The sequence below is a fragment of the Eleutherodactylus coqui genome, chromosome 8, assembly GCF_035609145.1.
Source record: "Eleutherodactylus coqui strain aEleCoq1 chromosome 8, aEleCoq1.hap1, whole genome shotgun sequence".
Taxonomy (NCBI): domain Eukaryota; kingdom Metazoa; phylum Chordata; class Amphibia; order Anura; family Eleutherodactylidae; genus Eleutherodactylus; species Eleutherodactylus coqui.
The window spans coordinates 186,015,377-186,039,942 of record NC_089844.1 but is presented as its reverse complement, the minus strand read 5'-3'; the positions used below and the strand labels follow the sequence as shown (position 1 = coordinate 186,039,942).

The window sequence follows — 24,566 nt, the reverse complement described above, 5'->3', positions numbered from 1 at the left end:
GAATCCTGCCATCTTGTGTTCAACTCAATTTTTCCAATGAAAACATCGGTGTGTGATATATCAGGGCGGCAGAGAATTTCACCAGAAAAACAAGGGTGTACTTCATTTTAACATAACGGTATTAATGCTCATGATACCACAGTGATGATTCTGTGAATAATGGTGTTAGCTCAAGCAGAACGTGTTGTGTTGAGATTGTCCTTATGTCAGGTGAATGAAGCACATGTGTCATCAATGCAGATTTTGATCAATGTCACCCAACCAGACCTCCCATTACCAATAGTGATATAGAACCTGTTTCTCAGAATTTGGAAAGAAGTTTGGCACCTGTACTGTGGGTAATGGAAGTCTGGTTGGGTGGTATTGATTAAGAACTGCAGTGATAATGGGTGCTTTGTTCACCTGACGTAAGGACTATATCAACACGTTCTGCTTGAGATAATGCCATCCTTCACATTGCCAGTAATGGAGGAAAATCTCTGTGTTAACATGAGGACAAATAAAGTTATGTTAAAATGAAGCAAATCATTGTTTTTCAGGCGAAATTCTCTTCCAGCTTGATATATCACACACCGACCTTCCCATTGGAACAATTAGAGTTTAATCCAAGATGGCCACATTCAAAATGGCCGTCATGTTGGTCACATAAGCGAACAGGTTTTATCTTTTCCCCACAGCTTGTACGAAAAATGGAATCACAGTCTGCCAAACAGTTTTCTTTCCATATGAGTGTTTCCACAATTCTTGAGACACCCAGTAGATTTAGACTGGCCTCAAGATGTTCACAGTAGTCGGCCACATGGCTTACTGTATAAATATGAAGGGACTAAAGCAAAGGTAAAACTTCAATTTGCTCTACTATTTGTCCCTGTTACTTTCAGCACCAACTGACAAAACTATATACCACACTGTAAACCTCTATGTACTCAGCTCTTCCCATACGGCATCTTATGTTACACATTCAAGTTTTTTAAAATATTTTTTCTCCCCCCCCCCCCCATCGTCTTACATCTTTATTTTCTAGTTCTACTAAGCCTTCCTTATAAAATGAGAGCAAATCCTTCTTGCTCAGAAATGTTTCACATTATAGATTAATCTCCTGATTCTTTCACATTTTAGGTTACAGTTTCTGAAATGCGTCTCAATAAAGGATCATTGACACTTTTTGTTAGAGGATTTTTTTTATATTTGAGGCAACTTATGTTTTTACATGTACATTCTAATCTTTAGCTGGAACTGTCCAGATGTCACCATAAAGTGCCTTATACGCATCCGCAGCGGTCGACGACCATTCCTGGAATTTTACCTTGAAGGACTTCTGCGTCTTCATTGAAGTAAAGCATATTGATAGAAGACAGTCTGGCTGGGGAGCAGCACGACCCGGTGGAAGCCTTCGCGTTGGCCTGATTAACAACATGGCTGTGGGGGTATTTTTGCAGATATTCTATTCCACATTCTCCAGAACAATAGTTTGCTTTGTATTTCTTGGGTGCGATGACCCAGTCCCACCCGAAAGCTTCAAAATCTACTATTAATGGGTAGCGGCAGCACATGGTTTCAGTTGAATGCTCATCGCAGTCAATGCCAGACTCTCTTCTGAACCGTTTTGGTGCATCTATCACCTTCACTTCAATAAATGGCATCTGTTGAAAAAAGGGGAATACAAAACAGTTGAGACAATCTTCTGTTGATCACATACAAAAAAACTCGTGTCCTGTAATTAGTATACTCGGGGACCTTTAAGAAGGCTGTGCGTCAGTTTTCTACCATAGAAAAGTTGCAGAATTTTGCACAGGCCATTTGGGCAAAAATTTTGCAATTTGTCAGCCTTCACCGCCAGCCCAGCCACTTTTCCAAAAGGGGGATGGGTCTTATCGGAGAGGGTGTGACCACCACGGACCAATCGATTTGGGTATAACTTAAAGGTTTCTTTTAAAGTGCACACTAAACTCTGAAGGTGTACATGTCTGAAATCAAAGACATCACCTCTACTAATCCAGGAGAGGGGGTGGGGCTAGGTTTTCCGGAACTTAGGTCTGCCCCGTCCCGACCCCTCCTATTGCAAATAGAGGTAGGGGGCGGGAGCTCAGAGCACTGCTCCCAGCTCTTCCTGCCTCCTCGCCCTGCACAGAGGGACACCGTGTATCAGCTGGGCGTGAAAACCCAGCTGATATACGGTCGTCTGAAGCCGCCCTAATGCCAATTTACACGAAGCGAGGATCACTCAAAAATCGCTGAAAGGTGATCATTTTAGTGATCATCGCTGCGTCTAAACACTTTTTCGTGCACTGCTAGCTGATCGTTAAATTCAGTCCAACATAAAAATCGTCCATCACTCTTATCAGGGGTTCTCCACGGGGAGTGCTGATAGCATTGTTTCCCATCGGAGAACAAAGGAGCTGAAAGCAGATAAGAGCCCTTGGGGATCTGAATGCAGATTATACCCCTATTAACTGAGGTCAGGGAAGGCTTCATTTGCACACTTAATTGCTCTTAACCCTTTCCAATCCACTGTCTGACGTCTAAAGACATTCTATTTGAAGGCTGTACAGCTCCAATGTTAGAAGACATCCAGCAGGGTATTCTTACTGTATATTACTGGCTGCTCTGTTGTTGGGGGCCTCTCCAGCATGTCCCATACCGCAGTACTGGCTCTAGCCAGCAGATGGCTCCATTGTATAATGGCAGAAAGAGAAAGCCCCCTAGGAAACCCTGAATCCAAAATTGGATTGCAAAGGGTTAAGTAGCTGAGTAGCTACTTAAAAGTTTACGCTAAATGATCGGTCAGAACTGTCGTTCTCTCTTTTTTTGGTCAGTTTTCGCTTAATTAATATATATACTGCCTTGCTTGTGCCTCCAATTTTGCACATAAGAACATAGAAGTTTGTGGGGATTTTTTCTAATCACGGATTGCATGAGAACACAACTCGCCATGCTCCAATGCGTGCGGCACTACAGAGGCATTCTTCCTGTACATAATGTGTATGTCATCCGCGAAAAACCCATTAAATCATTTTGGGCCACTCATACCTGCGTTTTTTCATGCATGTGAGAGAAAAACACAGTAATTTCCTATTTAGGTACGTAATATGTGGGTAATACACACCAATATAGGCAATGGGAATTTAACATATGCAGCAGATATGCATGTTAAATGTGTCTTTGCTATGTTTTGTGTATTTTAGACGTGTGAAAAACACGCAAGGAACGCAGGTGACATACATCCAGTAAAAAAAACACATACTGTTTAACATTTGTTTTAAAGCAAACTTCAGCTTAAAAAGTTTTTTCTAAACATATCTAACTTTCATTGCTTATGACTTTCCTAAAGGCGGTTGCCCGGTTACTGCACAACATCCCTTTAATAGGCCTGCCTGTATTGAAATAACAAGCAGAGGTATACTTACCCCTCCACCCGGAATCAGTGCTGCAGTCCCGCTGTGGCCCTGGCGTTTCTAGTGGCAGATGATGTCACAGGAAATCGGGTTTCTGAATTTCTTACATCGACACTCAGGATGTGAGCACCGATGCCAAGAGAACAAGAGGAGACGCTGTAGCCTCTCATTGGCTACAGAGGTCACCTGACTTGCTGTGACAGCTGCTGTCTTAACAAAGGCAGGGACCACAGCGGGACTGCCGTGCTGGAATCTGGGCAGCCGGGGGGTAAGTATAGCCAGTTTGTTATTTTAATACAGACAGGCTTTGACACTTACACAGTTACAACAAGCTTTACATTGACCCAACACAACAAAAGTCATTAGTCAAGGTAAAGTTTACTGTCACTGTGCATTTAACACGCTAAGATATATTTTGCTACATCTTTACATTTATAACATATTGACCTCTGCGACCTGCGCCTATTTCAACAATGGGATCACCTGAACTCCAACCCAGCTGGTGCGGTGGCTGCCGATCAAGGGGTTTACAAAGAGGATGAATGGGGCAGTAGCCATGCATGCATGCGGCTTTCACAATTCTATAGGTGCTATGGAAACAGCTCAGCAAGTGAGCATTTCTATGCCTGGATGCGGGGTTCAGCATCCAGCTAACCAGGCCAAGGATGAGGAACTTGCATCCATTAGGTATTTATAATGTATCCCATGGAAAAAAAATGGATGTCTCCAGTGGGAATATCCCTTCAGCCATTGACCAATGGACCAGAACTCCACTATGCAGATGATTAACCGACAACAGCTGAGTTCAAGGGCCGGAGTATATATACTACATATATACTACAGTAATGGTTGAGTGCAGGCTGGGGGACCCGACCTACCTGCCAACCAATGAAACTCCACTGCAGCAGATAGGTGTGCACACATCAGCGCCAAACGACAGGGAGCATGTGCTAACTCTGCAGTTATGTGGGCTGGGCTGATGTTGTGACATCACCCTGGATCCGCTTCTATGTTGCACCTGATGTGCCAGTATGCCCCCTCTAAAGAGGGACCTCAGGACCCCAGGATCCAGCTTAGAAGGATTTTGCTGATGAAACCTCTTAGCTAGATGGTCAGCATTTGAGAATGCACTCAGAACATCTTCTGTCTTTTTCACTTTTTACGTTTCCCCGTGCTAATTAAAAAATAGTAGTTTTTTTCCATTATTCTGCACTCGATGTCTAATAATGACAAAGTGACAACAGAAGGTTAGAAATCTTTTTAAAAAAAATGAAAAAAGAACACTTTGCATTGACATAAGTATTCACATCCTTTGGTAGGACACTTTAATTTAGCTCTGTTGATCATCTCTGAGATGTTTCTACACCTTGATTGGAGTCACCCCTGGGAAATTCAATTGATTAGACATAACTAGAGATGAGCGAACGCGTTCGTCCGAGCTTGATATTCGTGCGAATATTAGGGTGTTCGGGATGTTCGTTATTCGTAACGAACACCATGCGGTGTTCTGGTTACTTTCACTTCCTTCCCTGAGACGTTAGCGCGCTTTTCTGGCCAATTGAAAGACAGGGAAGGCATTACAACTTCCCCCTGTGACGTTCAAGCCCTATACCACCCCCCTGCTGTGAGTGGCTGGGGAGATCAGGTGTCACCCGAACATAAAAGTCGGCCCCTCCCGCGGTTCGCCTCAGATGCGGTGTGAGTTAGATGAGGGACAGTGCTGTTTGTACCGGAGCTGCTGTAGGGAAAGAATTGGTAGTTAGTGTAGGCTTCAAGACCCCCCAAAGGTCCTTATTAGGGCCACTGATAGCTGTGTGTTGGCTGCTGTTAGCAGTGGCAAATTTTTTTTCCTCAAAATCGCCTCTGCAGACCGTTGCACCTGGCATTAGGGACAGAAGTGCTGCATAGGCAGGGAGAGTGTTAGGAGTGAGTGTAGCCTTCAAGAACCTCAACGGTCCTTTCTAGGGCCATATTTATCCGTGTGCAGTACTGTCCAGGCTGCTGTTAGCTGTGCTGCATTTTTTTTTGCTTCTCAAAATCGCCTCTGCAGACCATTGCACCCTCCATTGATACTGCAGGGAAAGAATTGTATAGGCAGGGCCACAACACAGTTATTATTCATAGAATATACGCAGTGCTGCCTTTTGGTGGAAAAAAACTGAAAACAAATCTATTTGTCCAGCCTCTGTCCGTCCTAAGGGCGGTGGACACGTGTGAGCTGCTTGAACAACATTGCTAAATCAGACGCACCCAGCTACGCTTTACTGCTGGCTTCGCCATTTGCTTTCCTTAATTGGGAAAAAAATACCTGCTCTCCAAGAGTTATAATAACTCTGCTACCCTCACGTTCTGTGACACATTAGCAGGGACACAGCACAGTTATTAAACTTCTCATGTTCATTGAATATACGCAGTGCTGCCTTTTGGTGGAAAAAAACTGAAAACAAATCTATTTGTCCAGCCTCTGTCCGTCCTAAGGGCGGTGGACACGTGTGAGCTGCTTGAACAACATTGCTAAATCAGACGCACCCAGCTACGCTTTACTGCTGGCTTCGCCATTTGCTTTCCTTAATTGGGAAAAAAAATACCTGCTCTCCAAGAGTTATAATAACTCTGCTACCCTCACGTTCTGTGACACATTAGCAGGGACACAGCACAGTTATTAAACTTAGATTATTCATTCACTAGAGGCAGTGGGGCCTTTCGTTTTCCAAAAAGGGAAAAAATTATATTTGGCCTGCAGTCTTGCGCCAATTTATTTCCTGCCTGTGAAATCAAATCACTGGTAATACAGCATGCTGAGGGGTAGGGGTAGGCCTAGAGGACGTGGACGCGGCCGAGGACGCGGAGGGCCAAGTCAGGGTGTGGGCACAGGCCGAGCTCCTGATCCCGGTGTGTCGCAGCCGACTGCTGCGCGATTAGGAGAGAGGCACGTTTCTGGCGTCCCCACATTCATTGCCCAATTAATGGGTCCACGCGGGAGACGGTTATTAGAAAATGAGCAGTGTGAGCAGGTCCTGTCCTGGATGGCAGAAAGTGCTTCGAGCAACCTATCGTCAACACGCAGTTCTGCGCCGTCCACTGCTGCAAATCCGAATCCTCTGTCTGCTGCTCCTCCTTCCTCCCAGCCTCCTCACTCCACTACAATGACACCTGCTCAGGAGCGGGAACACTCCCAGGAACTGTTCTCGGGCCCCTGCTTAGATTGGGCAGCAGCAGTTCCTCTCCCACCAGAGGAGTTTATCGTCACTGATGCCCAACCATTCGAAAGTTCCCGGGGTCCGAGGGAAGAGGCTGGGGACTTCCGCCAACTGTCTCAACAACTTTCTGTGGGTGAGGAGGATGATGACGATCAGACACAGTTGTCTTGCAGTGAGGTAGTAGTAAGGGCAGTAAGTCCAAGGGAGCAGCGCACAGAGGATTCGGAGGAAGAGCAGCAGGACGATGAGGTGACTGACCCCACCTGGTGTGCAACGCTTACTCAGGAGGACAGGTCTTCAGAGGGGGAGTCAAGGGCATCAGCAGGGCAGGTTGCAAGAGGCAGTGCGGTGGCCAGGGCCAGGGGTAGAGGCAGGGCCAGACCGAATAATCCACCAAGTGTTTCCCAAAGCGCCCCCTCGCGCCATGCCACCCTGCAGAGGCCGAGGTGCTCTAAGGTCTGGCAGTTTTTCACAGAGACGCCTGACGACCGACGAACAGTGGTGTGCAACCTTTGTTGCGCAAAGCTCAGCCGGGGAGCCAACACCAACAGCCTCACCACCACCACCATGCGCAGACATATGATGGCCAAGCACCCCACAAGGTGGGACGAAGGCCGTTCACCGCCTCCGGTTTGCACCCCTGCCTCTCCCCCTGTGCCCCAACCTGCCACTGAGATGCAACCCCCCTCTCAGGACACAGGCACTACCGCCTCATGGCCTGCACCCACACCCTCATCTCCGCTGTCCTCGGCCCCATCCAGCAGTGTAGTTCAGCGCACCGTTCAGCCGTCGCTTGCGCAAGTGTTCGAGCGCAAGCGCAAGTACGCCGCCACGCACCCGCACGCTCAAACGTTAACCGTCCGCATAGCAAAATTCATCAGCCTTGAGATGCTGCCGTATAGGGTTGTGGAAACTGAGTCCTTCAAAAGTATCATGGAGGCGGCGGCCCCGCGCTACTCAGTTCCCAGTCGCCACTACTTTTTCCGATGTGCCGTCCCAGCCCTGCACGACCACGTCTCCCGCAACATTGTGCGCGCCCTCACCAACGCGGTTACTGCCACGGTCCACTTAACTACGGACACGTGGACAAGCACAGGCGGGCAGGGCCACTACATCTCCCTGACGGCACATTGGGTGAATTTAGTGGAGGCTGGGACAGAGTCAGAGCCTGGGACCGCTCACGTCCTACCCACCCCCAGAATTGCGGGCCCCAGCTCGGTGCTGGTATCTGCGGAGGTGTATGCTTCCTCCACTAAAGCACCCTCCTCCTCCTCCTCAACCTCTGTCTCGCAATCAAGATGTGTTAGCAGCAGCATGTCGCCAGCAGTCGGTGTCGCGCGGTGTGGCAGCACAGCGGTGGGCAAGCGTCAGCAGGCCGTGCTGAAACTACTCAGCTTAGGCGATAAGAGGCACACGGCCCACGAACTGCTGCAGGGTCTGACAGAGCAGACCGACCGCTGGCTTGCGCCGCTGAGCCTCCAACCGGGCATGGTCATGTGTGACAACGGGCGTAACCTGGTGGCGGCTCTGCAGCTTGGCAGCCTCACGCACGTGCCATGCCTGGCCCACGTCTTTAATTTGGTGGTTCAGCGGTTTCTGAAAAGCTACCCACGCTTGTCAGACCTGCTCGTAAAGGCGCGCCGGCTCTGCGCACATTTCCGCAAGTCCCACACGGACGCTGCCACCCTGCGCACCCTGCAACATCACTTTAAGCTGCCAGTGCACCGACTGCTGTGCGACGTGCCCACACGGTGGAACTCTACGCTCCACATGTTGGCCAGGCTCTATGAACAACGTAGAGCTATAGTCGAATACCAACTCCAACATGGGCGGCGCAGTGGGAGTCAGCCTCCTCAATTCCTTTCAGAAGAGTGGGCCTGGTTGGCAGACATCTGCCATGTCCTTGGTATATTTGAGGAGTCTACCCAGGTGGTGAGCGGCGATGCTACAATCATTAGCGTCACCATTCCTCTGCTATGCATCTTGAGAAATTCCCTGCAAACCATAAAGGCAGCTGCTTTGCGCTCGGAAACGGGGGCGGGGGAAGACAGTATGCCGCTGGATAGTCAGGGCACCCTCCTGTCTATTTCTCAGCGCGTACAGGAGGAGGAGGAGGAGCATGAGGAGGATGAGGAGGAGGGGGAAGAGACAGCTTGGGCCGCTGCTGACGGTACACCGGCTGATTGCCTGTCATCCTTTCAGCGTGTATGGCCTGAGGAGGAGGAGGAGGAGGAGGATCCTGAAAGTGATCTTCCTAGTGAAGACAGCCATGTGTTGCGTACAGGTACCCTGGCACACATGGCTGACTTCATGTTAGGATGCCTTTCTCGTGACCCTCGCGTTGCACGCATTCTGGCCACTACGGATTACTGGGTGTACACACTGCTCGATCCACGGTATAAGGAGAACCTGCCCACTCTGATTCCCGAAGAGGAAAGGGGTTCGAGAGTGTTGCTATACCACAGGACCCTTGCGGACAAGCTGATGGTAAAATTCCCAGCCGACAGCGCTAGTGGCAGAAGGCGCAGTACCGAGGGCAAGGTAGCAGGGGATGTGCGTAGATCGAGCAGCATGTACATCCCAGGCAGTGCAACAGTCTTTAAGGGCCTGGCCAGCTTTATGGCTCCCCACCAAGACTGTGTCACCGCTCCCCAGTCACGGCTGAGTCGGCGGGAGCACTGTAAAAGGATGGTGAGGGAGTACGTAGCGGATCGCACGACCATCCTTGGTGACGCCTCTGCCCCCTACAACTACTGGGTGTCGAAGCTGGACATGTGGCCTGAACTAGCGCTGTATGCCCTGGAGGTGCTTGCTTGTCCTGCGGCTAGCGTGTTGTCGGAGAGGGTGTTTAGTGCGGCTGGGGGAATCATCACAGATAAGCGTAGCCGCTTGTCAACCGACAGTGCCGACAGGCTAACACTCATCAAGATGAACAAAGGCTGGATTTCCCCAGACTTCTGTTCTCCACCAGCGGACAGCAGCGATACGTAAGCAATACGTAGGCTGCACCCGCGGATGGAAGCTACGTTCTCTCTCACCATCCAAAACGGGGACATTTCTGCTTCATCAATCTGTGTCTAATATTCCTCCTCCTCCTCCTCCTGCTCCTCCTCCTAAAACCTCACGTAATCACGCTGAACGGGCAATTTTTCTTAGGGCCACAAGGCTCACTCAAATAATTTTTAAGAACAATTTTTATAAGTTTCAATGCGCTTAAAAGCATTGGAACTTTAACTTGAACCAATTTGTCGTTACACTGGGCTGCCTCCAGGCCTAGTTACCACTTAAGCCACATTAACCAAAGCGATTAATGGGTTTCACCTGCCCTCTTGGCTGGCCATGGCCAATTTTTGGGATGTACATTAGTACTGTTGATACAGCAATTTTTGTGGGCCCTCGCCTACAGTGTAATCAAATTAATTTTTAGGCCACCTGCATTACAGCTGACGTTACCTCAGCTGTGTTGGGCAATGCAATGGGATATTTTTATGTACCGCCGGTGGGTTCCAGGGAGCCACCCATGCTGTAGGTGCACACTGAGTTTTTAATACATCTGTACACTTCTAAAGAACCCGTCTGACTGGGGCATGCAGTGTGGGCCGAAGCCCACCTGTATTACGCACGACATTACTACCTCAGCTGTGTTGGGCAATGCAATGGGATATTTCTATGTACCGCCGGTGGCTTCCTGGCACCCACCCAGGCAGTGGGTCCACAGGGAGTTTAACCTACATGTGTCCACTTGTAAAGAACCCCAGTCTGACTGGGGCATGCAGTGTGGGCCGAAGCCCACCTGCATTAAGCACGACATTACTACCTCAGCTGTGTTGGGCAATGCAATGGGATATTTTTGTGTACCGCCGGTGGGTTCCAGGGAGCCACCCATGCTGTAGGTGCACACTGAGTTTTTAATACATCTGTACACTTCTAAAGAACCCGTCTGACTGGGGCATGCAGTGTGGGCCGAAGCCCACCTGTATTACGCACGACATTACTACCTCAGCTGTGTTGGGCAATGCAATGGGATATTTCTATGTACCGCCGGTGGCTTCCTGGCACCCACCCAGGCAGTGGGTCCACAGGGAGTTTAACCTACATGTGTCCACTTGTAAAGAACCCCAGTCTGACTGGGGCATGCAGTGTGGGCCGAAACCCACCTGCATTAACCCTTTCCAGTCCACTGTGTGACCTGTGAAGACATTAGGGTTTAAGGCTGTACAGCTCCGTTGTTGGTAGACGTCCGTCGGGGTTCTCTTACTGTATATTGCCAGCCTCTCTGCTGTCGGAGCCTATCCTACGTGTCAGCTCATGCAGTACTGGCTTTAGCCAGCATATAGCGCCGTTGTATAACAGCAGAAAAAGAGTAAGCCCCCTAGGAAAACCATATACAAATTGGATTGGAAAGGGTTAAGCACAACATTACTACCTCAGCTGTGTTGGGCAATGCAATGGGATATTTCTATGTACCGCCGGTGGCTTCCTGGCACCCACCCATGCTGTAGGTGCACACGGAGTTTTTACTACATCTGTACACTTATAAAGAACCCCAGTCAGACTGGGGCATGCAGTGTGGGCCGAAGCCCACCTGCATTAAGCACGACATTACTACCTCAGCTGTGTTGGGCAATGCAATGGGATATTTCTGTGTACCGCCGGTGGGTTCCAGGGAGCCACCCATGCTGTGGGTCGACAGGGACTTCACAATAGGGAGTTGTACCTGCCTGTGTCTATGAATTAAAAAGCCCGGTCTGACTGGGGCATGCAGACACCTTGACAGAATGAATAGTGTGTGGCACATAGGTTCCCCATTGCTATGCCCACGTGTGCAGCTCCTGATGGCGGTGGCACAGGATTCTATTTCTCATTGCTTCTGTACAGCATTGTGGGCTATCGCTCCGCCACTTTTAAAGAGGGTCGCTGCCTAGCCGTGCCAACCTCTGCAGTGTGTGCCTGCGGTCCCTCGTCATGGCAGACGCAATTCTAAATAGACATGAGCGTGGTGTGGCATGAGGGCAGCTGAAGGCTGCCCAGGGACACTTTGGTGTGCGCTGTGGGGGGGGAGGGGGGGGCGGTTGGGCAGCATGTAACCCAGGAGAAGTGTCAGTGGAGTGTCATGCAGGCAGTGATTGTGCTTTGTTGGAGGTAGTGTGGTGCTTAGCAAAGGTATGCCATGCTAATGAGGGCTTTTCAGAAGTAAAAGTTGTTGGGAGGGGGGGGGGGGGGCCCACTCTTGCCGGTATTGTGGCTTAATAGTGGGACCTGTGAACTTGAGATGCAGCCCAACACGTAGCCCCTCGCCTGCCCTATCCGTTTCTGTGTCATTCCCATCACTTTCTTGAATTGCCCAGATTTTCACACATGAAAACCTTAGCGAGCATCGGCGAAATACAAAAATGTTCTGGTCGCCCATTGACTTCAATGGGGTTCGTTGTTCGAAACGAACCCTCGAGCATCACGGGAAGTTCGTTCCGAATAACGAACACCCGAACATTTTGGTGTTCGCTCATCTCTAGACATAACCTTAAAAGACCCCCCTGTCTATATAAGGCAGACAACATACTGTCCGCAGGCTGCAAGCAGCCCGGCGTAGGATTTATGGTGGCCCGCGGACTGTGACATGACTATGATGTCAAGAGGCTAGCAGATAGTCATGTTACAGTTGGACTATAGTCATGTCATGCTAACCGCCAGCGGCTAGGGTGACTAGGCTAATGGAACTTCCCTGAATCATATATGACTAGTAGTACAATGAGGGTAGAGACAGCAGCTTGCAGCGGCGTGACTTGAACCTAGTGTTGAACATGTAGCTGACACCTGCTATCCCGTCCCTCGCTGCACCGCTGGCCACATGAGTAGTGTGATATCAGGGAATCATGAGTGTGATGTCAGGGAAGGTCCTTTAGGCCCCGAAGCGGCGGTACAGAAGAAGAAATCGGTGCAGAAAGTTTCTCCCAGGAATCCGCAGCGGTGCAGGAGCGTTGGATGGCAGTGCAGCGAGTACCGCATAGCAAAGCTGCTTGCAAAATAGTTCAATCATTAAATTATAGAACAGATGGGTTTTTAGCAGCTTACTTTATAAGTAAAGGTAATGATTACAGATAGGTTACCTTTACTTAAAAAGCCATCTGTGGCCCCAAGATATATGCACATTTTAATTTTGGTCCCTACTAGAGATGAGCGAACGTACTCGTCCGAGCTTGATACTCGTTCGAGTATTAGGGCGAGCACCCACTGGCGTTTGCGTTTTCCGCGGGAAAAAAACGCAGCGTTTTCGCCGCGTTTCCCGCGTTTTTCCGCCCGTTTTCCGCGGCGTTTTTCGCGGCGTTTTCGCGGCTTTTCCATTAATTTCCATGGAGAAAAATAAGGACACATATGCAACTGACAGCTCCTATGTTAAAAACGCAAACGCAACGCAAAAAAAACGCCAGTGGACAGGAACACATGTTATCTCTATGCCTGTGCAGGAAAAACGCAAAACGCAAAACGCAAAACGCAGGTAAAAAAACGCCAGTGGGTGCTCGCCCTTAGCGTGTTCGAGATGCTCGTTACTCGTGACGAGTACCACGCGATGTTCGAGTTACTTTCACTTTCATCTCTGAGACGTTAGCGCGCTTTTCTGGCCAATAGAAAGACAGGGAAGGCATTACAACTTCCCCCTGCGACGTTCAAGCTCTATACCACCCCCCTGCAGTGAGTGGCTGGCGAGATCAGGTGTCACCCGAGTATAAAAATCGGCCCCTCCCGCGGCTCGCCACAGATGCATTCTGACATAGAGGAGGGAAAGTGCTGTTGGTGCCGGAGCTGCTATAGGGAGAGTGTTAGGAGTATTTTAGGCTTCAAGAACCCCAACGGTCCTTCTTAGGGCCACATCTAACCGTGTGCAGTAGTGTGGAGGCTGCTTTTTGCAGTGTTGCACTTTTTTTTTTTTTTGTATATCGGCTGTGCAGAGCATTGCGCCCTGCAGTAATTATACATACTCCAGGGCCAGTAGTGGTGGTGAGGCAGGGACAGAAGACATATATTTATTGAATATAGGCAGTGGGCCTTTCCAAAAACATTTGGGAAAAAAAATCTATTTGGGCTGCCTGTGAGTGTCCTCAGTGTACTGGGTCTGTGCTGGGTGTAGTTGTCCTCCTAATTCATACGCAGCCAGCTAAGTGTTACAGCAGGCTTGCGCAAAATTATTTCCTGGCTCTGTGTTGGCTGTTACATCACCGCTGTATTCCAGTCCACAGTGCAACAGTCTGCAGTTATTTTACATACTCCAGGGCCAGTAGTGGTGAGGCAGGGACAGAAGACATATATTTATTGAATATAGGCAGTGGGCCTTTCCAAAAACATTTGGGAAAAAAAATCTATTTGGGCTGCCTGTGAGTGTCCTCAGTGTACTGGGTCTGTGCTGGGTGTAGTTGTCCTCCTAATTCATACGCAGCCAGCTAAGTGTTACAGCAGGCTTGCGCAAAATTATTTCCTGGCTCTGTGTTGGCTGTTACATCACCGCTGTATTCCAGTCCACAGAGCAACAGTCTGCAATTATTTTACATACTCCAGGGCCAGTAGTGGTGAGGCAGGGACAGAAGACATATATTTATTGAATATAGGCAGTGGGCCTTTCCAAAAACATTTGGGAAAAAAAATCTATTTGGGCTGCCTGTGAGTGTCCTCAGTGTACTGGGTCTGTGCTGGGTGTAGTTGTCCTCCTAATTCATACGCAGCCAGCTAAGTGTTACAGCAGGCTTGCGCAAAATTATTTCCTGGCTCTGTGTTGGCTGTTACATCACCGCTGTATTCCAGTCCACAGAGCAACAGTCTGCAGTTATTTTACATACTCCAGGGCCAGTAGTGGTGAGGCAGGGACAGAAGACATATATTTATTGAATATAGGCAGTGGGCTTTTCCAAAAACATTTGGGAAAAAAAATCTATTTGGGCTGCCTGTGACTGTCCTCAGTGTACTGGGTCTGTGCTGGGTGTAGTTGTCCTCCTAATTCATACGCAGCCAGCTAAGTGTTACAGCAGGCTTGCGCAAAATTATTTCCTGGCTCTGTGTTGGCTGTTACATCACCGCTGTATTCCAGTCCACAGTGCAACAGTCTGCAGTTATTTTACATACTCCAGGGCCAGTAGTGGTGAGGCAGGGACAGAAGACATATATTTATTGAATATAAATATATGGGTGTAGCTGTCCTCCTAATTCATACGCAGCCAGCTAAGTGTTACAGCAGGCTTTATTTCCTGGCTCTGCTGTGCCTTCGGTAAGCGAAGTCAGCCTCCAACCACAGGACAATAAGCGGCACATTTAATTACAGCGTTCTGTTTCTGCACTACTGGTAATACACCATGCTGAGGGGTAGGGGTAGGCCTAGAGGACGTGGACGTGGGCGAGGACGCGGAGGCCCAAGTCAGGGTGTGGGCACAGGCCGAGCCAGTGCGGTGGCCAGGGGTAGAGGCAGGGCCAGACCGAATAATCCACCAACTGTTTCCCAAAGCGCCCCCTCGCGCCATGCCACCCTGCAGAGGTCAAGGTGCTCTACGGTGTGGCAGTTTTTCACAGAGACGCCTGACGACCGACGAATAGTGGTGTGCAACCTTTGTCCCGCCAAGATCAGCTGGGGAGCCACCACCACCAGCATGCGCAGGCATATGATGGCCAAGCACCCCACAAGGTGGGACGAAGGCCGTTCACCGCCTCCGGTTTGCACCACTGCCTCTCCCGCTGTGCCCCAAACTGCCACTGAGATCCAACCCCCCTCTGAGGACACAGGCACTACCGTCTCCTGGCCTGCACCCACACCCTCACCTCCGCTGTCCTCGGCCCCATCCAGCAATGTCTCTCAGCGCAGCGTCCAGACGTCGCTAGCGCCACTGTTTGAGCGCAAGCGCAAGTACGCCGCCACGCACCCGCACGCTCAAGCGTTAAACGTGCACATTGCCAAATTCATCAGCCTGGAGATGCTGCCGTATAGGCTTGTGGAAACGGAGGCTTTCAAAAGCATGATGGCGGCGGCGGCCCCGCACTACTCAGTTCCCAGTTGCCACTACTTTTCCCGATGTGCCGTCCCAGCCCTGCACGACCACGTCTCCCGCAACATTGTACACGCCCTCACCAACGCGGTTACTGCCAAGGTCCACTTAACTACGGACACGTGGACAAGCACAGGCGGGCAGGGACACTATATCTCCCTGACGGCACATTGGGTGAATTTAGTGGAGGCTGGGACCAAGTCAGAGCCTGGGACCGCTCGCGTCCTACCCACCCCCAGAATTGCGGGCCCCAGCTCGGTGCTGGTATCTGCGACGGTGTATGCTTCCTCCACTAAACCACCCTCCTCCTCCTCCTCCTACGCAACCTCTGTCTCGCAATCAAGATGTGTCAGCAGCAGCACGTCGCCAGCAGTCGGTGTCGCACGGCGTGGCAGCACAGCGGTGGGCAAGCGTCAGCACACGGCCCACGAACTGCTGCAGGGTCTGACAGAGCAGACCGACCACTGGCTTGCGCCACTGAGCCTCCAACCGGGCATGGTCGTGTGTGACAACGGCTGTAACCTGGTGGCGGCTCTGCAGCTCGGCAGCCTCACGCACGTGCCATGCCTGGCCCATGTCTTTAATTTGGTGGTTCAGCGCTTTCTGAAAAGCTACCCACACTTGTCAGACCGGCTCGGAAAGGTGCGCCGGGTCAGCGCACATTTCCGCAACTCCAAGACGGACGCTGCCACCCTGCGGACCCTGCAACATCGGTTTAATCTGCCAGTGCACCGACTGCCGTGCGACGTGCCCACACGGTGGAACTCTACGCTCCACATGTTGGCCAGGCTCTATGAGCAGCGTAGAGCTATAGTGGAATACCAACTCCAACATGGGCGGCGTAGTGGGAGTCAGCCTCCTCAATTCTTTACAGAAGAGTGGGCCTGGTTGGCAGACATCTGCCAGGTCCTTGGAAACTTTGAGGAGTCTACCCAGATGGTGAGCGGGGTTGCTGCAATCATTAGCGTCACCATTCCTCTGCTATGCCTCTTGAGAAGTTCCCTGCAAAGCATAAAGGCAGACGCTTTGCACTCGGAAACGGAGGCGTGGGAAGACAGTATGTCGCTGGATAGTCAGAGCACCCTCATATCTATATCTCAGCGCGTTGAGGAGGAGGAGGAGGGGGAGGAGCATGAGGAGGATGGGGAAGAGACAGCTTGGCCCACTGCTGAGGGTACACATGCTGCTTGCCTGTCATCCTTTCAGCGTGTATGGCCTGAGGAGGAGGAGGATCCTGAAAGTGATCTTCCTAGTGAGGACAGCCATGTGTTGCGTACAGGTACCCTGGCACACATGGCTGACTTCATGTTAGGATGCCTTTCTCGTGGCCCTCGCGTTACACGCATTCTGGCCACTACGGATTACTGGGTGTACACACTGCTCGACCCACGGTATAAGGAGAACCTTTCCACTCTCATTCCCGAAGAGGAAAGGGGTTCGAGAATGATGCTATACCACAGGGCGCTGGTGGACAAACTGATGGTAAACTTCCCATCCAACAGCGCTAGTGGCAGAAGGTGCAGTTCCGAGGGCCAGGTAGCAGGGGAGGCGCAGAGATCAGGCAGCATGTACAGCGCAGGCAGGGGAACATTCTCCAAGGCCTTTGCCAGCTTTATGGCTCCCCAGCAAGACTGTGTCACCGCTCCCCAGTCAAGGCTCAGTTGGCGGGAGCACTGTAAAAGGATGGTGAGGGAGTACGTAGCCGTTCGCACGACCGTCCTCGGTGACGCCTCTGCCCCCTACAACTACTGGGTGTAGAAGCTGGACACGTGGCCTGAACTCGCGCTGTATGCCCTGGAGGTGCTTGCTTGTCCTGCGGCTAGCGTCTTGTCAGAGAGGGTGTTTAGTGCGGCTGGGGGAATCATCACGGATAAGTGTACCCGCCTGTCAACTGACAGTGCCGACAGGCTTACGCTCATCAAGATGAACAAAGCCTGGATTTCCCCAGACTTCTCTTCTTCACCAGCGGACAGCAGCGATACCTAAGCAATACGTAGGCTGCACCCGCGGATGGAAGCATCGTTCTCTATCACCATCAAAAATGGGGACATTTTTGCTTCATCAATCTGTGTATAATATTCCTCCTCCTCCTCCTGCTCCTTCTCCTGAAACCTCACGTAATCACGCCGAACGGGCAATTTTTCTTAGGCCCACAAGGCTCAGTCATATAATTTTTCTAAACAATTTTTATACGTTTCAATGCTCATTAAAGCGTTGAATCTTGCACCTGAACCAATTTTTATTTTAACTGGGCTGCCTCCAGGCCTAGTTACCAATTAAGCCACATTACCAAAGCGATTAATGGGTTTCACCTGCCCTCTTGGTTGGGCATGGGCAATTTTTCTGAGGTACATTAGTACTGTTGGTACACCAATTTTTTGGGGCCCTCGCCTACAGTGTAATCCAATTAATTTTTTGCCCACCTGCATTACAGCTGACGTTACATCAGCTGTGTTGGGCACTGCAATAGGATATATTTATGTACCGCCGGTGGGTTCCAGGGAGCCACCCATGCCGTGGGTCCACACGGAGTTGTAACTACATGTGTCCACTTCTAAAGAGCCCCAGTCTGACTGGGGCATGCAGTGTGGGCCGAAGCCCACTTGCATTAAACATGACATTACCTCAGCTGTGATGGGCAATGCAATGGGATATATTTATGTACCGCCGGTGGCTTCCTGGCACCCACCCATGCTGTCGGTCCACACGGAGTTGTAACTACATGTGTCCACTTCTAAAGAACCCCAGTCTGACTGGGGCATGCAGTGTGGGTCAAAGCCCACCTGCATTTAATCGGACGTTACCTCAGCTGTGATGGGCACTGCAATGGGATACATTAATGTACAGCCGGTGGGTTCCAGGGAGCCACCCATGCTGTGAGTGCACACGGAATTCCCATTGCGGAGTTGTACCTGCCTGTGACTATTTATAAAAAACCCCGGTCTGACTGGGGCATGCAGACACCTTGACAGAATGAATAGTGTGTGGCACATAGGTTCCCCATTGCTATGCCCACGTGTGCAGCTCCTGATGGCGGTGGCACAGAATTATATTTCTCATTGCTTCTGTATAGCATTGTGGGCTATCGCCCCACCCCTTTTAAAGAGGGTCGCTGCCTAGCCGTGCCAACCCTCTGCAGTGTGTGCCTGCGGTTCCTCTGGCAGACGCACTTATAAATAGACATGAGGGTGGTGTGGCATGAGTGCAGCTGAAGGCTGCACAGGGACACATTGGTGTGCGCTGTGGACACTGCGTCGTGCGGGGGGGGGGGGGGCCGTGTTGGGCAGCATGTAACCCAGGAGAAGTGGCAGCAGAGTGTCATGCAGGCAGTGATTGTGCTTTGTTGGAGGTAGTGTGGTGCTTAGCTAAGGTATGCATTGCTAATGAGGGCTTTTCAGAAGTAAAAGTTGTTGGGGGGGGGGCACTCTTGCCGCTATTGTGGCTTAATAGTGGGACCTGGGAACTTGAGATGCAGCCCAACATGTAGCCCCTCGCCTGCCCTATCCGTTGCTGTGTCGTTCCCATCACTTTCTTGAATTGCCCCGATTTTCAGAAATGGAAACCTTAGCGAGCATCGGCGATATACAAAAATGCTCGAGTCGCCCATTGACTTCAATGGGGTTCGTTACTCGAAACGAACCCTCGAGCATCGCGATAATTTCGTCCCGAGTAACGAGCGCCCGAGCATTTTGGTGCTCGCTCATCTCTAGTCCCTACTTATTGTCAAGTGGTAAAGGTCTGACATAAGGTCTCACAGTACATGACGGAGCCAAAACCAAGCCATGCAGATGAAAGAACTGCTCAGAGACAGGATTGTATGGAGGCTCAGATCTGGAGAAGCTGTAAAAACATTTCTGCAGAACTAAAGGTTTCCAAGAGCCCAGCAGTCGTCATAAGTTTTATATGGAAGATGTTTGGAGCAACCAGAACTCTTCCTAGAGCTGCTGACCAACCGAACTAAGAAATTGGGAAAAAAGGCCTTGGCAAGAGAGGTGACCAAGAATCCAATGGTCACTCTAGCTGATGCGAGAAACTTCCAGAAGGTTAACAATCACTGTAGCATTCCACTAATCTGGGTCATATGGTAGAGTGGCTAGAAAGAAGCCTCTCCTCAGTAAAAGACACATGAAAATCCACCTGAAGTTTGACAAAAAGCACTTAGAGGACTTTCAGACCGTGGGAAACAAGATTCTCTGGTCTGTTGAAAGCAAGATGGAACTTTTTGGCCTCAATTCTAAGCATTATGTCTAGTGAAAACCAGGCACTACTCATCACCTGCCCAATACCATCCCTACAGTGAAGCCTGGTGGGGGAGCATCATGCTGTGGGACAGAGAGACAGGTTAGGGATGGTGAAAAGCTGAATGGAGCAAAGTACAAAGGTAATAAAAACCTGATCCAGAGCGCATGGGACCCCAAATTGCGTAGAAGGTCAACCTTCTAACAAGAGAATGACCGCAAGCAGACAGCCCAAACAACACAGGGATGACTTAGGGACAACTCTGTGAATGTCTTTGAGTGGCCGAGCCAGAGCCCTGAACCCAATGGAACATCTCTAGAGAGACCTGGAAATGGTTGTCCACAGATGGCCCCATCCAACCTGACAGAGACGAAATTTTCACACAAACTGAAGGCAGCCTATGAAGTCTGCCAATATGGGTAATAAACAGTATAACCAGAGTCTTGGCATTAGGAAGACTAGGCAGAGCAGTTAAATAATACATCTTACTAAATCGGTTCACCACCATCCAAACTATCACATTCTCTTTGGGGGTCGGTAAGTCAGTGTTGAAGCCCACAGAGGAGGAAGCAAGTCCATGGTTTCTCGGATACAGGCAGAGGCAACAATTTCCGAGCAGGAAGAGTCGAGCACAGATCACATGCACTAACATAACTGTAAATATTACGTCTTTGGTAAAGAGAACTAATTAGCGCTAGATCTATTAAACTCCCTACACTGATAAACAATTATGTAAAGCTCAATGTAAGGTTTTTCTGTTAGACTTCCTGGGCAAAGCATACCTTAAAAACAATGGTTTATTTACTTCTCCTGCGCTGCGCGTGAATTACCGTGGACTGGCTGGACCATCTCTGAAAGCCTGCATGTTTCCCCTAACGCCACCCCTCTTGATTAAGTACTAGCATGAACACGCACTTAGCACTACAATAGCTGTCCTATTAAAGGGGTTGTCCACTTACTGGACAATCCTGCTTCAATAAGGCTGTATAGGTTAAAATACCAAACTGAAACCTACTTATCCTCTGTGACCACCGAGATCAGACGCTGACATCACAGGAAATCAGGTGACCGCTGCAGCTTATCACATTCCTCAATTCCAAGGATATGAGCGCTGAGGCAAGGAAAACAAGCTGTGACACTACGGCCTCTGATTGGCTGCTGCGGTCACCTTACCTTCGGTGATGGCAGCTATCACAACAAATGCTAACCCATACAGCCCTATTGAAGCAAGGTTGTAACTGGACAACCCCTTTAAGTTCTGCATACTCTTCATACTCTTTATACTCTGTACTCAGCAATGTTGCAACTTAAATTGATGCTGCAGTTTCAGGATAAAATTCTGGTCCAGGACCGTTAGGGAAGGGAGATACATTGACTGCAGCTGTCCTTATATGCCATCCTTCCAATCCATCAATTCCAGATCCCATTTTTGGCCATCCAAGATGGCCGGTGCACACTTCAGGCTACTAAAGCCCCACAGTGCATTGCTAGTGTTAGACTACCAATGCACTATATCTGTTTTCTGATTGGCCAGAATAGCTCACATGATCAGCACAAGCCAATCAGAGAAAATTGTACTGTGGGAATTAAAGGGGTTGTCCCGAGGCAGCAAGTGGGTCTATACACTTCTGTATGGCCATAATAATGCACTTTGTAATATACATTGTGCATTAATTATGAGCCATACAGAAGTTATAAAAAGTTTTTTACTTACCTGCTCCGTTGCTGGCGTCCTCGTCTCCATGGTGCCGACTAATTTTCGCCCTCCGATGGCCAAATTAGCCGCGCTTGCGCAGTCCGGGTCTTCTCCTCTTCTCTATGGGGCTCCGTGTAGCTCCGTGTAGCTCCGCCCCGTCACGTGCCGATTCCAGCCAATCAGGAGGCTGGAATCGGCAATGGACCGCACAGAAGCCCTGCGGTCCATGAAGACAGAGGATCCCGGCGGCCATCTTCAGCAGGTGAGTATGAAGACGCCGGACCGCCGGGATGCAGGTAAGCGCTGTGCGGGTGGTTTTTTTAACCCCTGCATCGGGGTTGTCTCGCGCCGAACGGGGGGGGGGTTAAAAAAAAAAAAAAAAACCCGTTTCGGCGCGGGACAACCCCTTTAAGTAGTCTGAAGATTGAATGGCCAAAAATGGCTTCCAGAATTGGGGGATTAGAGGGGCAGCAGAACGATTGCAGGGGATTTACTTCCTTCCCTCTTTCTTGTCGAAAAACCAGAGAGCTGCTTTAAACGGAATATATCCCCCTTTCTTTTACTAATTAAAGCCAAAAGGATAATCATTTTCCATTTTTCTAACCTGTTTTATTTTCTGATTGTAAGATATTTTATTCTGTTGTTTATACCTGACTATCGGGGCAGACGGCCATCTTTCCAGAGCTACATTCAACAGCATTTAGAGAGATGCTTCACAGCAATTTTATGGGCCATTCACACAATTAATTTTTTTAAATATAGATCGTGACTAGAGATGAGCGAGCATACTCGTCTGAGCTTGATGCTCGTTCGAGTATTAGGGTGGTCAAGATGCTCGTTACTCGAGACGAGCACCACGCGGTACTCGTCTCGATTAAACGAGCACTGACCATTGAATTCAATGGAGCTGGCAATACAGCCGGCTCCATTGAAAGCAATGGGCTGCCGGCGAGCGTGGGATGAATTTTCGGGAAGGGCTTAAAAATATAAGCCCTTCTCTGAAAATCATCCAAAACTGTGTAAAAATTAAAAATATATATATACTCAGATTGTCCCGGCAGACAGAGTTCAGCTGCGGCCGGCCGGCAGTTCTCCTGAACTGCTGTGAGTAGTATTCAGCAGCCGGGGATTTAAAATCCCCGCCTGCTGACTGAGCTGCCTCTGATTGGTCACAGCCTCACCAATCAGAGGCAGCTCTCACTCACCCATTCATGAATTCATGAATGGGTGAGTGAGTGCTGCCTCTGATTGACAGCTGAGAGCTGCCCCTGATTGGTCCCTGCGCTGAGCCAATCAGAGGCAGCTCTCACCCATTCATGAATTCATGAATGGGTGTGAGTGAGAGCTGCCTCTGATTGGTGAGGCTGTGACCAATCAGAGGCAGCTCATTCAGCAGGCGGGGATTTTAAATCCCCGGCTGCTGAATACTACTCACAGCAGTTCAGGAGAACTGCCGGCCAGCCGCGGCTGAACTCCGTCTGCCGGGAAAAGGTGAGCATATATATATTTTTTATTTTTACACAGTTTTGGATGATTTTCAGGGAAGGGCTTATATTTTTAAGCCCTTCCCGAAAATTCATCCCGCGCTCGCCGGCAGCCCATTGCTTTCAATGGAGTCGGCTGTATTGTCGGCTCCATTGAATTCAATGGGCTAACATCGTTCTTCTCTGCCACAGCTGTTACAGCTGTGGCAGGGGAGAACGATCTTTATGCTGACAGTGCAAGGTGGGGGTCTCACTCTTGCCACTATTGTGGCTTAATAGTGAGACCTCGGAGCCCGAAATGCAGCCCTGCATGTTGCTCCTCGCCTGCCCTATCCATTTCTGTGTTTTTTACATGACTTTGGTGATTTGCTAAGATTTTCACAAATGAAAACCTTAGCGGAGCACCAGTCATATACAAAAATGCTCGAGTCGCCCATTGACTTCAATGGGCTTCGTTACTCGAAACGAACTCTCGAACATCACTGAAAGTTTGACTCGAGTAACGAGCACTCGAGCATTTTGGTGCTCGCTCATCTCTAATCGTGACTAGAGATGAGCGAGCACCAAAATGCTTGGGTGCTAGTTACTCGGGACGAATTTATCGCGATGCTCGAGGGTTCGTTTCGAGTAACGAACCCCATTGAAGTCAATGGGCGACCGGAGCATTTTTGTATTTCGCCGATGCTCGCTAAGGTTTTCATGTGTGAAAATCTAGGCAATTCAAGAAAGTGATGGGAACGACACAGCAACGGATAGGGCAGGCGAGGGGCTACATGTTGGGCTGCATCTCAAGTTCACAGGTCCCACTATTAAGCCACAATACCAGCAAGAGTGGGGCCCCCCCTACCAACAACTTTTACTTCTGAAAAGCCCTCATTAGCATGGCATACCTTAGCTAAGCACCACACTACCTACAACAAAGCACAATCACTGCCTGCATGACACTCTGCTGCCACTTCTCCTGGGTTACATGCTGCCCAACCCCCCTCCCCCCTGCACGACTCAGTGTCCACAGCGCACACCAAACTGTCCCTGCGCAGCCTTCAGCTGCCCTCATGCCACACCACCCTCATGTCTATTTATAAGTGCGTCTGCCATGAGGAGGAACTGCAGGCACACACTGCAGAGGGTTGGCACGGCTAGGCAGCGACCCTCTTTAAAAGTGGTGGGGCGATAGCCCACAATGCTGTACAGAAGCAATGAGAAATATAATCCTGTGCCACCGCCATCAGGAGCTGCACACGTGGGCATAGCAATGGGGAACCTATGTGCCACACACTATTCATTCTGTCAAGGTGTCTGCATGCCCCAGTCAGACTGGTAATATGTACCTTAACAGTAACCGCGTTGGTGGTAATGTGGTGGTGACTGCGGACCTAGTAGCGCGGTTGTATTTTGTTGGTTTTCGGAATGTGGCCAGGATTAAGTTGGCCATGGCGGGGGATGTTTTTGAGGCACTACGTGTCCTCTCCACGTGTCCGTGGTTATATGCACCTTAACAGTAACCGCGTTGGTGGTAATGTGGTGGT

The 24,566-nt window shown here is 49.8% G+C and overlaps 1 protein-coding gene across 1 annotated transcript in view; it reads right to left on the bottom strand.

The window, feature by feature from the left end:
• Nucleotides 1-546: 546 nt before the first annotated feature.
• Nucleotides 547-24,566, bottom strand: part of LOC136577720 (growth/differentiation factor 8-like) — a 52,803-nt gene continuing 28,783 nt past the window's right edge. The window contains exon 3 of the mRNA XM_066577638.1: nucleotides 547-1,643. Coding sequence (XP_066433735.1) covers nucleotides 1,263-1,643 — 381 coding nt within the window. The 3' untranslated portion in view covers nucleotides 547-1,262. The remainder of the gene's footprint in view (nucleotides 1,644-24,566) is intronic.